Raw genomic sequence first — 15581 nt, forward strand, 5'->3', positions numbered from 1 at the left:
CTTTAATTATTGGTATGTCTGGCCTTCGAAAGTGAAGAAGTTGTGAGTCAGGACGAAGCTGGCTAAAGTAATGAGGAAAGAGGTTTTAGGTAGGGTGGAAGGTGATCGGCATGAAAGGAAGTGCTCCATCACAGCGTGGCCCTGGACGTGTGGAATATTTGTGTATAAGGAGGTGGCATCAATGGTTACAAGGATGGTTTCCGGGGGTAACAGATTGGGTAAGGATTCCAGGCGTTTGAGAAAGTGGTTGTAGGAGACAATTTAAAATCATACCTCTTCCGGCTTCTTACCCCAGTACCTGAGAGGTTGGGATCCTGGGGAAGAGGGGTGGGAAGGGTTTCCTGTCTTTGGGGCTATCTTCTTTCTCTACTTCGATCCTAGCAATAACATCTATTTTCTTCCTTTCTTATCTCTTATCTTGAGGATCTGTCTACCTTTTCCCTCTTTCCATATTCATCTACTTCCATTGCTGAAGTCCTTCCTAGTTTCTGTGGTTTCCAATAACTTACAACTTATCTTCAGATAAGAAGGCCGAAGTATCAGACTACATGAAAACACTTCCGCATACACACAAAGAAATACAAATACACAAACAATGAAGTTACAGATTAAAAGACTGTAAGAACCACCAAGGGTTGTAGGGGAAAAAGATACGTCTACATCTGGAGAAATGCACATATTGTTTTTTAAGTGATGGTTCTACAAGCTGTTGCAGAACTTGCTTTGCAGCCAGGAGACCACCACATTCATATTGATAGGACTCAAGTACTGGCAGCCACATGTGGACACCATGAAAGGCTGTACAGAAGAGCCATAGAGACTGTAGAACACCCCAGGAATTTCAACAAGAAGGAGGAGGGCATGAAATTGAATGACATCTGGATTCTGGTACTGAAGAAGACATGTACCAATCTTCCACCATGGGGTAGAGAGCAACAGCAGACAAAGGCAGTCAACAATGGCCAATTGCACCCATGCATTCAAAACATCTGATGTCACACCACTGTGCGGAAGCACGCAGAAGTGGAATTTTGCTGTAGTCAATAATGAGCCAGGGTGTGAATCGGACATTCAAAGAAGCTATGAACCCCCTTTAAAATTTACTCCACTGATGGGGATGAAACACTGGTTGCTTAGGTGAAATCAATTTGATCATGACATAATAGGCTGAAATGTTTTATTAAGTGTGATATCTGAAATCACAGACAGTGCTTGTAAGCTTAAGCATACTGATGAAAAACATCAAGATCTGATACTGTCTGTATAACTGGTCAACCTCAATCTGCTGTACTATATGAATTGTAGGTAATAGTGAGATACTACAAGTAAAAAACAGCTCTGTCATGAATTCAAAGTAGTAAGTACATTTTCACTAATAATGTGCAACAGGTGGCATAATATTCACAGAGTGTACAAATGCAGATAAATGGAGAACCCATTGCGAGCCATTCCAGGTCACTACTTCATTCAATTTTCAAAGTGAGAAATATGAGAGTTGTGTCACATTCTGGAAGCAGCCTGCAGGAGTTGTAGAAAACTGAAAGCTCAATGAGAGCTCCTCTTGTGGACAAAACATGACAGCTGATACCAAGACATGATAGTCCACGTAATGTTCAAAGTAACCATTGTGATAAGCATCATACCACTACAGTTAAATACAAGAAAAAGATTATTACATAGAAAAGAGGATACATAGGAAATAATGACAGATTGAACATCTGTGAACCAACAGCACATGTCGCAGAGAACCAGAGCATGAGACTATGCTTTGGTAATATGTAGGCTACATACTGTGGGCTGATATCCAGGTCAAAATGATAGATTTAATTTAGAATTAGACAAATCTGAGACTTTTGTTATACAATCAGTTTTTAATCCTATATTTTATTTTGTTATGTAATTAACATGCTTTTTTCTTTTCTTACTCTCATTCCTGTGAATGAAGTAGCTGCTGTACAATTTGCTTTTAGTTTCTCAGTGGCCAACCAGAGATATAATAGCAAATAAATAATTAAATAATGAAATTCTGTCATACATATATCGTGAGCCATTCTCCTTCTACCCTATAATACACATAATTTGCCTACTGTGAATTGTTCACCATTACAGTTGACACATGTAACACTGGGAGTGTAACAAGACCGAATTTGATGGGAACCACGATATTTAGAATACTTTGTTTGGCTGTTGCATTGTTTACTGATATGTCAAAAGTGAAGACAGTTGCACTGCATTGTAATGGGGTATATGGTGACATCTGGCAACTCATCCCATCAATAGTAGCACTAGCTGATAAATATTGATTGTAAATATCAGCAAGAATTACAGAAACATGCATTTGGTTGTCTTTTATCACCTACAAGGTTTATTGTTGATCCTGACAAAATGTACACCCAACTTACAAAATATTTTAGAAGACAAATGCTTAAGCACAGAAACATACCTTAGATAACAACACTTACCAAGTAGGTTTGATTTCGTTAGCTCTTTTGCTTTTATTGATGGTTCAGATGACTCAGCTCTGAATCCTATGTGCCGGAACAGAAGCACATAATTTTTTTTTTTCCCACCATATGCTTGTGTCCACTAACAAGTTGGCACTTGCACCTGATTCAGTTCTGTTAAAACCCTGTTCCTATTATTACAAATGTGAAAAATATGATCCATTAATGCTAAACAGTGTCAGCATTAACAGGTCATCAGGTCATATTGTTCACACAAAGTACTTTCCTGATAACCACATGGTAAAGTTTCCCTTGAATTCCTTCAATATGTGTCTGTCATAACAGTTTTGCAGGACTGTATTTGCTATGTTTCTAGATAAACTGGTTATGCCTTATCTATTTGTTTTTCAGTAAGGAACTGCTAGAAACAATTCATGAGCACTATCTTGCATCTGAGATTCTTGATTTTGCATTTGCTCATCAACATTCTAATTCTGTCATTCACACCACGGGTTTCTTTGGGATGAGTTAACCATCACAGCATCTGCAGTATCCCATAGTGTGATACGGATATGCACCTCAGTTGGCTGATGGCCTGATAGATTTTGTCCAATAATTGTGATGAAGAGATGAAGAGTTCTGACAATGACTGTTACAGCATTTTATTTATTTATTTATTTATATCCTGGTTTGCAGAAGCCTAGAATCCACACTCAAAGTTTGTGTCACAGTGAATTTTTTTCTGAGATAGTATGGCTGCTCATTGGTTCTAGTTGCCCATCACTGAATTGTTGAGTGATTTACTCCATGTTGTCCATGTATCCCCTATAAAAATCGGGGACAGTTGAATGTGACACCTGTCATCTACAAAATGTTATCAGCATAAGTTTAGTGAACTGTATCTTCATCAAATACGAAAAACAAAATGTTCTCTCATTATATTCCAGCTGAGGTAATTGATCATTATGTCAATGTAATGCTCAGTCATACAAAGATAAACCCTAAAGCAGTGTCACATAATTCATCAGTTGTTTCACCTTCTTTGAATATGTGCTGATCATCCATCCTGTAGGATGAATGATAATGTGCTTTCTCATCAATAAAAATATGACTTTTCTAGAGAAAAATGATGATGCAGGTTATAATTTAAAAAATCCATCAACATCAAAATATCATTTTGAGTTTTAAGTCACAATAAATTTTGAAATTTAATGGACTGAAATGCTTGTAGCTGCTGACTCAAAAGGCAAACAGTGTAACAGCTTGGATCTTCTGTTAATAATTAATTATTTGTTATCCAGTGCTGCAAAGAACTATAAAATATTATTAGACTTTTTGAGAAATATATTATTGTTATGTTAATACTTGTGTTTGTGTAAAATAAACATGTAACTATTCCTATCCAAAAGCATATTCAATTACACTTCGCAAAAAGGAAAACTGATGTATAGCATAGAACTCTCATGCTTGACTCTTTAAATATGGCAGCAAAATTCATCTCAATGTATTTAGAACATACTATAAGTCTAATTAAAAACTATTGTATTGTAATAATTTTGCAGAATTTCATAACAAAGAAACATATCTTTGAAAACTGTATCTATGATAAAACATTTCCAGGCAGTTTGTAAAGTGTACTGAGAAAATTAAATTTTTGTGAACCTGTAACTTTTGACTATAAGTCTAATTAACCAAAATTTATGAAACAGTGGCGTTAAACTGAAAAAATGTGTTAGACATTTCCTCCTTTTTACAAAGAAACCCTCGGCATAAGGAAATACAGCAAGATCAGGTCATGTATTGTTCGGATAATAAGTTACAATTCTGAATCATTCTGCTACCATTTTAGTGCATATATAAAAAGCTTCATGTGTTATTTAAAGCTATACACAAACTGTTGATTTTAAATTGTCTACAGCACACCTTGTAGTTTTATGATTACAACCTATACAAGTTAGCTTTTCTTCAGCAGCCTTACTCTTGTTCCTCTTTCTAACCATGTTTACTATCTGATTTCCTTGGCTCTGTTGGTTGAGTTCTGCTTTCATCTAAAAACAGTATTTTTTTTGCTAAAGCTAGGTTGTACATTTTTCTGTTACAGTATATCCCATAAACTGTTGTCATCATTGACTGAAATATGTTCCAGAAATGTCTCTGATGATATTAAGAGTTTTTGATTGTAGCTATCACTCAAAAGTACATAATCCTTTAGAAACTTTTTCGCTGGCCTTTATGCACCTGTAAAATCTTTCCACAGGAGGTGATAAATGATACTTTGTCTTTTAAATACTCACAAGATTTCTTCCATCAGGATCATGAATCCAGCTAATAGCAAGATGCCCAAAGTTGTGCAGCTGGCCATAGTAATTTTGGTTAATAGAAAGTATAGTTGACTGTAATATGTGACTCAGAATATCCATGCCAGTATTTTCAGTTAAGGGCACTGTATTTCCCTTATCCTGTAAGAATAGCAGAATTTTCACAGAAAATTAGTTCCACATATTTTTGAAAGCATTAATTGGCTACTTGTAACAAGCAACCTGACCTCCAGCAGCTTTCTCATAAGTCTCCTTCCATAGTTTAATTTTTATCAACGTTTGTAAATTTTTTATTCATATTAGTTGCAATACAAATAATTTTAAATTGGTTCAGACTTAGTATTTGATAAACAAAGCATAATACTTATGTAACTCAATTTGATAAGAATTCAGAGATATCACTGGATTAGCTAAAACCAGCTGTTAAAGCAAATTCTGAAACTTCTGAAAATTTAACTTACAAGAACTAGAAGCATTGACACTTGGATCAAGGTGCCCAAATATAAGAATATGTGCAACCTGGCATTTATGGTGGTGCCTGTATCCCATATTCGTGAGAATTTACATCACCCTAGGGATGTTTACTGTGTCACTGTAGCTCCTTTTTCTTGCAATATGAAAGCAGTTTCTCTGTTTACCATAAAATTATGCTAATGGTCATTTATAGAGCTACAAATAATGGATCATTTGTAGATTACTCAAAGATGTGTATAAAGGTAGAAATCATGTGCAAAAAGCTGGTGATCTTGGATGTTTTATACAGAGATTCTAGACCGAAAAATATTGCAAACAGAGAATATTCATATTTCATAAACAAAAGTACAAGTGATGATTCATGTAAGTCTGTGTAACAGTTATCTACAAGAGTGGAATATTTCTTCATCTACATTACATGGATACTCTGTAAATCACACTTAAGTGCCTGACAGACAGTTTCTCCTGCATTGTGTACTGTTATGAGTGCACATGACTTTGTTTCCATTTGTGTCTTCGAAGTACTGATGACCGCATACCTTGTCTACTCAGATGATGGGACAGACTGTCTTTCACCATGCTTCATTATTTGTGTAACTCCAAGAAAAGTGAGGAACAATGGTTGAAAGTAGCCAATAAATCAAAACCTCCTATGTTTCAGAAAGGAGTAGATGTAGCTTCATATGTTTTTGATACTAGTGTAAAGTTTAATTAATTTACTTATTTCTTTGACACCTACAATATTCAAAACATCAAAAGTGAAATATAATATAACTGTGATAGTGAAACATAAAAGCAATCTAAAGGAGAACCCTAAATGACATAATTGGTCCGCAATGTAGCTGCAAGGACGTTACTGGTTTTGCAGTTTTATTTTCTATAAGTGTGAGCTATTGCAAACAACATGCAAGGTCAATAAGACTCCCTACTGCTAAGTTTGTTCAGACAAAGGAGAAGAAGAGACTAATAAGCACATGTGGAAGGAGAGTAAATATTGGTGAAAGGACTGTTAGGTTGTCCTCTGATCACCTCACTAAAATTAATTACTCTTTAATCACATTCATTATCTTCATAGTCAGGTACCTCATTTTAAACATTTCTTTATTGGTTTTGTAAATTCAGACAACACAACAATTGTACTGCTCAAGAAAGAGAGAGAGAGAGAGAGAAAGTGTGTGAAACATCTTTTCTTCAATGACTCCCTTGTGTATCCTTATGAACCAAGGCCTTTTGCCATGATGGGATGATTTGCATACCTCACTGACACAGATAAGTGCACCTAGATTAGTATCTGTACTGAGGCCTTGCAATGTTGGTACTTTGAATGGCTGAATGGGACAGAAAATCATGGCCATTATATTTTATGAATATTCAACTCTAATATGTGATTTAATGATGATAGCATCCTCTTAGATAAAATAATTTGAAGAAAAACAGTTCTCCATTTTCATCTCTGAGTCGGGAATACTCAGGACAACATTTTCATCATGAAAACAAACCAGGAGTTATGTGGGTCATAGCATACACTTCTCGATTCCCTATCCATGTAGATATGTGGCTAAGCAAATTTATAAAGAGAAATGTGTAGATTGAAGTTAGATGCAATGGGAATTAGTGAAGTGTGGTGCAGGCAGAACAGGAATTCTGGCCAACTGTACACAGGTTTTTCAACAGAAGATCTAACAGAGGTAATACAGTAAAAAACCTAATAATGGATATGAAAACAGGAATGCAGGAGAACTACTGTGAACAGAATAGTGAACACATTGTTGTAGTAGTATGAGTTTATATGCCAAGTAGCTCTGCACATGATGAAGAGATTGAAGGAATAAGATAAAAGAAATTATTGTGGTCAACAATGCAGATAAAAATTTGGTAGTTATGGTGGACTCAAATTCAAGAGCAGGAAAAGAGGAAAAATAGTAGAACATGGTCTGGAGGAAACGAATGACAGGGGAAGCTGCGTGGTAGAATTTTGCACAGAGAATAATTTATTAACTTGGTTTAAGAAATACTAGGCAATGTGTGACTGAGGAAGGGGAAAGGAACATGATAAAAGATGAATCAGTAACTTTGGAAGATGAAATAGTGAAGGAAGCAGGGGAACAACAGAGCAAAAAGGCAAGATCTATTTGAAATTCTTCAGTAGCACACAAGGTATTGAATTTAATTAATCAAATGAGAAAATAAATATATAAACAACTATCAATTGAAGCAGGCAAAAGTGAGAGTGACTGGAAGAGCAAAACGGCAAAATGCTGTTGTTGGTGTGGTCTTCAGTCCAGAGACTGGTTTGATGCAGCTCTCTGTGCTACTCTATCTTGTGCAAGCTTCTTCATCTCCCAGTACCTACTGCAACCTACATCCTTCTGAATCTGCTTAGTGTATTCATATCTTGGTGTCCCTCTACGATTTTTACCTTCCACACTGCCTTCCAATACTAAATTGGTGATCCCTTGATACCTCAGAACATGTCCTAGCAACTGATGCCTTCTTCTAGTCAAGTTGTGCCACAAATTTCTCTTCTCCCCAAATCTATTCAATACCTCCTCCTTAGTTATGTGATCTACCCATCTAATCTTCAGCATTCTTCTGTAGCACCACATTTCTAAAGCTCTTCTAGTCAAGTTGTGCCACAAATTTCTCTTCTCCCCAATTCTCTTCAATACCTCCTCCTTAGTTATGTGATCTACCCATCTAATCTTCAGCATTCTTCTGTAGCACCACATTTCGAAAGATTCTATTCTCTTCTTGTCTAAACTATTTATCGTCCATGTTTCACTTCTGTACATGGCTACACTCCACACAACTTCCTGGCATTTAAATCTATACTCAATTTTACAAATATCTCTTCTTCAGAAACGCTTTCCTTGCCATTGCCAGTCTACATTTTATATCCTCTCTACTTCGACCATCATCAGTTATTTTGCTCCCCAAATAGCAAAACTCATTTACTACTTTAAGTGTCTCATTTCCTAATCTAATTCCCTCAGCATCACCAGATTTAATTTGATAACATTCCATTATCCTTGTTTCACTTTTGTTGATGTTCATCTTATGTCCTCCTTTCAAGACACTGTCTATTCTGTCCAACTACTCTTCCAGATACTTTGCTGCCTCTGATAGAATTACAATGTCATCGGTGAACCTCAAAGTTTTTATTTCTTCTCCGTGGATTTTAATTCCTACCCCAAATTTATCTTTTGTTTCCTTTACTGCTTGCTCAATATACAGATTGAATAACATCAGGGATAAGCTACAACCCTGTCTCACTCCCTTCTCAACCACTGCTTCCCTTTCCTGCCCCTTGACTCTTATAACTGCCATCTGGTTTCTGAACAAATTGTAAATAGCCTTTCGCTCCATGTATTTTATCCCTGCCGCCTTCAGAAATTGAAAGAGATTATTCCAGTCAACATTGTCAAAAGTTTTCTCTTAGTCTACAAAATGCTAGAAATGTAGGTTTGCCTTTCCTTAATCTATGTTCTAAGACCAGTTGTAGGGTCAGTATCGCCTCAACGTGTTCCAACATTTCTACGGAATACAAACTGATCTTCCCCAAGGTCAGCTTCTACCAGTTTTTCCATTCGTTTGTAAAGAATTTATGTTAGTATTTTGCAGCCATGACTTATTAAACTGATAGTTTGTTAATTTTCACATCTGTCAACACCTGCTTTGTTTGGGATTGGAATTATTATATTCATCTTGTAGTCTAAGGGTATTTCGCCTGTCTCATACATTTTGCTCACCAGATGGCAGAGTTTTGTCACGGCTGGCTCTCCCAAGGCTATCAGTAGTTCTAATGGAATGTTGTCTACTCCCGGCACCTTGTTTTGACTTAGATCTTTCAGTACTCTGTCAAACTCTTCAAGTAGTTTCATATCTCCCATTTCGTCTTCATCTGTGTGCTCTTCCATTTCCATAATATTGTCCTCAAGTACATCACCCTTGTATAGACCCTCTAAATACTCCTTCCATCTTTCTGATTTCCCTTCTTTGCAAAGAAAAATGGCAAAATAAAAATGGTTAAATTAGAATTGCTGAGCTATAGAAGCATGCATGGGTGACCAAGGGAAGAAACCTATTCTATCTATAGGAAAATTAAAGGAACCTTTGGCAAAATGAGAAGAAGCCACATAACTATCAAGGTCTCAGACAGGCAGTTACCACTAAGCAAAGATGGGAAGGATGAAAGTTAGAATGAGTATATAGAAGGGCTACACAAAGGAAATGAACATGAAGACTATATTATGTAAACTTGAGACAGATATGATACTGTGATAAAAATGTGATGGAGCATAGAAAGACATAAGTAGAAACAAGGCACCTGGAGTAGGTGGCTTTTCCTCAGGATAACTGACATCCTTCAGAAAACTTCTTCTACTACTACTACTACTACTACTACTACTACTATAACTACTTCTTAGTGTTGCTCCTGTCTACTATGAGATCCACTGTACAAAGATTTGGTCAATTTATTTTCTTAAACTTTGCTGCCACATGGACTTCCTGTCAGCACAGCTGTCGGTTGCCCAAAGGAAGGAAGTCATGAGCACCACCTGTTTGTGAATAGTGTAAACTTTGTTCTGAGTGTTATAGTATTTTAATTGTTTGTGTATCAAATTTTCTAAGGCATAAATTGGGAGTCGTCTAGCATCTGCCTTAATGAGTAAGGGAAACTACCCAAATCTGCTATCTGTGTAGTGCTGTTTATTTTTGCATTTCATTCACAATGAGCTAAATAGCTAAATTCATGTTCTTGATACTGTTTGTTGTTAGTTTTCATGGTTTTTGATTACATTTTGTTTCTTTCATTTTTGCAGTTTCAATATTTTTCTATTAATTTTATTTTCCAGTTAGCTTAGATATCAGGTTTGGCTTATCAAAAACCTTAGTTTTCCCACAGTTTCCTCATTAGTTTCTACGTTTATTAGTTTCTCTCTTCTCATCCCCATTGCCTCACAGATGTCTCATGGGTTTCTGTAAGTGTAAATAAGAATTTGCACAATTTCATACTTTGTGATTATATCTGAGAGCCACTGGGAAGGGTTATGAGTATTGGTCACCATCTTAAAATCTTGTGTGTGTGTTTCATCTTTGGAAATGATATGATGTTACTGGTCAAGGCTGATGGATGTATCACACACTCTGATTTATCCAGTGAAGGCATCTTTCCACTTCCAGCAATATTTACGCACAATAGTGCAATCATTCTTTCTTTACTTCTTTTTCAACTTCATGGATTTTTTTTGCATTGACACATGCCATATCATTAGATTAATTATGATTTTGATCAATGGAACAAGGAACTAACAAATGGAACAGATTTTTGCAAGAAGTAAATTGAAAAGATACCAGTTTCCTCTGCACTGATAATGTCTCTGGATGCATAACACTGTAGCAATCATCACATTACAGTGTTCTTCCAGTGTTTTACACTTTCTACTTCCTCAGCCTCACTTTCTCCACTTACACTCTGAAATGAGAGATTATGACTTAAAAAAAATGATCTAACCAGCCACTGAATAAACAGAAATTTACAACACTTATTTTCAGGGTAATCTCCCAGGTCTTCTCTTACAGTGTGTCTGCTCACTCCTTGAAACCATTTTAAAAGAATATTTTTTATATCACTGAACATTGATATGTGGATGTTCTTTCTTTGCATACACAGGAACTATTAGCTTTGGCATTTAATGATGCTCCCTTGTTTATGAGTATGCCACACAATGAAGACGGCACCAAATCATACTTCTTCAGGTTGGAAAGGTTTACGTTACAGCTGTCTACAACAATAAGAATGATAATCAGCTTTTGCTGAATTGTAAGATTTCTGTGGTGTAGGCAGCACTCCACAAAAATAAACTGATAAATTTGACAACAACGAAGACTACACTTCCCATATCACGCTTCTTACTTCAGCGATTGTGACACCAGATCATGTGACCAGGGTTGTGTGGTAGGCAGGACAGAAATAGCTTTCAAATTTGTTCAAAGCTATTTCCAGTGTTGGTACAGGGGAATTTGCATCACTGAGCAAAAACGAGAATCTACATATGTGCTGATCAAAAGAATCGATTACCATGTATAGCAATTACAAAACTGAAAAACAGCAGAAACTCACTTAGACACATTATGAAATGTGTAAAAACTGGTTTTAAATTGCAGAAAGTCATTTTTATTCCTTAAAAGCACATTTTTCTGAAAGTTGAGTTTATTAAAATCAGAAGGAATAACACTGTTTTTATGGAAGTTCCGCTGGGACCAGTGGAAATATTCATTAACAGTGGAATTTCTTTGAAAGTGGGTTCATTAATTCCATGTTTACATCTGCATTTACATACATACTCCACAGGCCACCATATGGTGCATGGCGAAGGGTACAACCTAACCCTGCTAGTCTTTTCCTATCCTACTTCATTTGCAAATAGAGAGAGGGGAAACAACTGTCTAAAAGCCTCCACATCAGCCCTAATTTCTCACATTTTTTCTTTATGGTCCTTATATGAAATGCTCACTTCTACAGGCAGCCTCAAATACTCATTCTCTAAATTTACACAACAGTGCCTCACAAAATGATCATTGTTGTCCCTCCAGGGATTCACATTTGAGTTCACAAAGCATCTCCATATTACTTGCATGCTGACTGAACCTACCAGTAATGAATCTAGCAGCCCACCTCTAAACTGCTTTGATGTCATTCTTTAATCTGACCTGGTGGGGATCCCAAATACTCAAACAGTACTTAAGAATGGATCACATCAGTGTTCTACACACTGCCTCCTTTATGGATGAGCTACACTTTCCTAAAATTCTCCCAATGAAACAAAGTTGAGCACACACCTTCCTTAATACCAGCTTCTGTGCTCATTCCATTTCATACTGTTTTTCAGTGTTATGGCTAGATATTTAGTCAACAGGACTTTGTCACGCAGCACTCTACCAATGCTATATTCATACATTACACAGGATCATCTTTTCTACTCGCCCACAATACCTTACATTTGTCTACATACAGTGCAAGTTCATCACACCAACTACAAACTCAGTCAAGTCATCCTGTATGCTCCTACAATCACTCAAGGATGACACCTTCCCATACAACACAGTGTCATCAGCAAACAGCCATAAACTGCTGCTCACCTTGTCTGTCAGAGAATAAGAGTGGTCCTATACTTACCTGTGACATCCTGATGATACCCTTGTTTCTGATGAATAATCACCATTCAGGACAGCATACTTACTGGGTTCTGTTAATAAAAATGTCTTCAAGCCACACACATATCTGGGAATCTAAACCATATGTTCAAACCTCTGTCAAAGCTCTGCAGTTGGGTACCATAGCAAAAACTTTTCAGAAACCTAGAAATATGGAAGCTGTCTGTTGCGCTCCATCCATGTTTTATGGGTTATCACATGAGAAACAGGCAAAGCAGAGTTTCACATAACCAATGCTTTCCAAATTCATGTTGATTTGTAGACAGAAGCTTTAACTGTCTCAAGGCAATTTATTATATCCAAGAATTCTGCAGCAAATTGATGTTAAGGATATTGATGTATAATTATGTGGGTCCATTATTTTATCTTTCTTATATAAAGGAGGCACCTGCACTTTTTTCCAGTTGCTTGAGCCATTTTGCTTGGTGAGAGATTTGTGATAAATGCAAGCTAAGTCAGGGGCCAATGCTGCAGAGTACTTTCTGTAAATTCAAATTTGTATTCCATCTGGACCTGGTAATGTATTTGTTTTCAACTCTTTCAGTTGCTTTTCTATGATACAGATACCTATTTTTATGTCCTCCAAATGAGAGCCTATATGACATTCAAACACTGCTACTTTTGTAGACTTGTGCAGCATGAATGGTTTCTTAAATGCAAAATTTAAAATTTCAGCTTTCCTTTTGCTGTCTTGTATCACCATCCCAGTATGGTTGATGAGTGACTGGATAAAAGCCTTTGAGCTGCTTAGCTGCTTTACATATGACCAGAATTTTCTCAAGTACTTTTGCTACCTTACAACCTTTCTACATTATTGTTAACTGGAGTGTTGACAGTGACTAAATTATGTTCTTTGCAAAAGTATACCAGGCCAGTTCCTCTTTCATTCCTTTCTTGGTACCATGTTTACCTATCAGTTTTCCTTCCCTTCGTTTTCCTCCTATTTAACTCCAGTCCCTATCACAATTCAATATTGTCTCCCTTAACTCTCTGAACAACTGCTTATAACTCATCATACATTCTTTCCATCTCTTTTTCATCTGTAAAGCTAATTACATGTAAACCTATACTACTATTGTCTTTAATAACACATTCATTGTGTTGTTAAGAGTAGTGTACCCATATTTATATTTTCTTATTCGCTATTAGACTTACTTCTGCACTGCCCCTATTTGATTTTATATTAGTCCCCATATTCATCTGACCTAAAGTCCTGCTCCTCCTGTCATACCTCTTAGTAATTCACACTCTATCTAATTTCAGCCTATCCATTTCTCTTTGTAGTTTCCCTGACCTGCCTAACCACTTAAGGAATATAACATGCCACACTCCGCCCCTTGGATCACCAGTTTTGTTTTTCCTCATGAAAAAATTCCTTCTGAGTAATGCCTACGTAGATTTCTGTATGGGGGACTATTTTACCCCCAGAGTATATTACAGAAGATGGTGGCATCAACATGAAACCATACAGTAGAGCTGCTGCCCTCAGGAAAAATAGTTGCTGTCTCTTTTCTTTGCTTTCAGCCATTCACAGTACAGCACAGCAAGATCAAGTTGGCAAATGTTACAAGGCCAGATCAGTCAATCACCTAGACTGCTGGCCCTGCAAATACTGAAAAACCTGTTGCTCCTCTTTCAAGAACATAGACACAAAAACCCCTCCATTGTGGTTGCATCTGTTGCACAGCTGTCTATATCACTGAAGCATGCACGCCACAGCTGAAGGTTTGCTACAGCCCCCTATGCCAAACCATACACAACTAGAAATAAAATAAAATAAAAATGTGCCAAGCAACTATTAAACACCTGTACAAACTGGGACACAATATTAAACAATTCATTCCAAAAAATATTCATTAAGGGCTTTGGTCAAAAACTTGAATTTGCTAGTGAACATACTCCTTCCTCCAGTTAATTAAAATGATGTAACTTTTCATCTTACTTGTAGAACATACCTTTTCCCTAATCTTTCAAGGAAATATATGAACAATACCACATTAAATCATGCATGAAATGATGATTTCCAGAAAGTAAAAACAATGTACATCAGAAATATTGAAGATTTCTTAAAACAAATACAAATAAAAAAAGGAATAATAATGTTAACGAAAATGGTGATAGAAAGAAATATTACATATTTAAGGTGCATAAACAATGTTTCTGTGATAGGGATTTGTTACAATCTAAATGTAAATAAAATGACTCACATCAATGGCTGCTCTTCTGTGTATAGCATCATAGAGCCTGTCTTGCCATCTCTCCAGGTCTTGAATGTCAAGTTCAAATTGATCAATTTTGCGATTAATGTCCTACAAAATACAGGCATGCATTTAGCATTTCATTCAGTAACACTTCAGATATTTACAGTACAGTGCCATAATGGAAAAGAATTTCTTACTTGAAGTTTAGAATTTGCCTGCCTTGAAGGCCACACTCTACTTGCAAGGATGTTGTCAAGTTTAGGGAAATAACCTTCTTTAATAGGTTTGTGCCAGTCAATAAATCTCTCCACCCTCCCCAAGTCATTGCTGAGTCGTTCAAAGTCATACCTGTATAACAAAATTTCTAGTGAAATTTCTTTTCTATTTCATTATAGTAATAAAAGAACAGCCTGACATTAAAACATGTGCTGCACATGTCAAAAATTAATAATTTGTCATACAAATAGAGGGAATGCCTTTTGTGTACCCAAAGCAGCAGAACAGCATACATAATAGATATTATAAGTGATGTGATTTTCTGTGGCTTTTGTATCAGGATTTTAAGACTGATTTTTTTTTATTTTTTTATTTTGTGTGTATGTGTGTGTGTGTGTGTGTGTGTGTGTGTGTGTGTGTGTGTGTTTGTGTGTGTGTGTGTGTGTGTGTGTGTGTCTGGCCTTATTGCTGATCAGTAAACCATATCTCCATAACTGAAATGACTTCTTAAATTACTGTGAGCAATGGTGTTATGTGTGTGAGCACTGCTTGGACTCCAACCACTCTGTGAAAGGTTATCAGTGCACTATAATGACACTATTTATGACCAAGTTCAAGACATGAACAATTTTGTGTGTATTTGTTTTGTCATGGCAGTGTTGCGTGTTCCATGAGACTTGGATTCCCCTGGCACGTTTGCTACAATAAGT

General features: G+C 36.4%; 1 protein-coding gene across 1 annotated transcript in view; it reads right to left on the reverse strand.

Annotated features, from left to right (window-relative positions):
• The window catches only part of LOC124776916 (phenoloxidase 1-like), a 270095-nt gene that overhangs the window by 91731 nt on the left and 162783 nt on the right, over positions 1-15581 (reverse strand). The window contains exons 9-11 of the mRNA XM_047252128.1: positions 14853-15003; positions 14662-14763; positions 4739-4903 (exon numbers count right to left, since the gene is read on the reverse strand). Of these exons, the coding sequence (XP_047108084.1) occupies positions 4739-4903; positions 14662-14763; positions 14853-15003 (418 nt within the window). The remainder of the gene's footprint in view (positions 1-4738; positions 4904-14661; positions 14764-14852; positions 15004-15581) is intronic.

Source organism: Schistocerca piceifrons, chromosome 2 (genome assembly GCF_021461385.2).
Source record: "Schistocerca piceifrons isolate TAMUIC-IGC-003096 chromosome 2, iqSchPice1.1, whole genome shotgun sequence".
In the NCBI taxonomy this organism is placed as follows: domain Eukaryota; kingdom Metazoa; phylum Arthropoda; class Insecta; order Orthoptera; family Acrididae; genus Schistocerca; species Schistocerca piceifrons.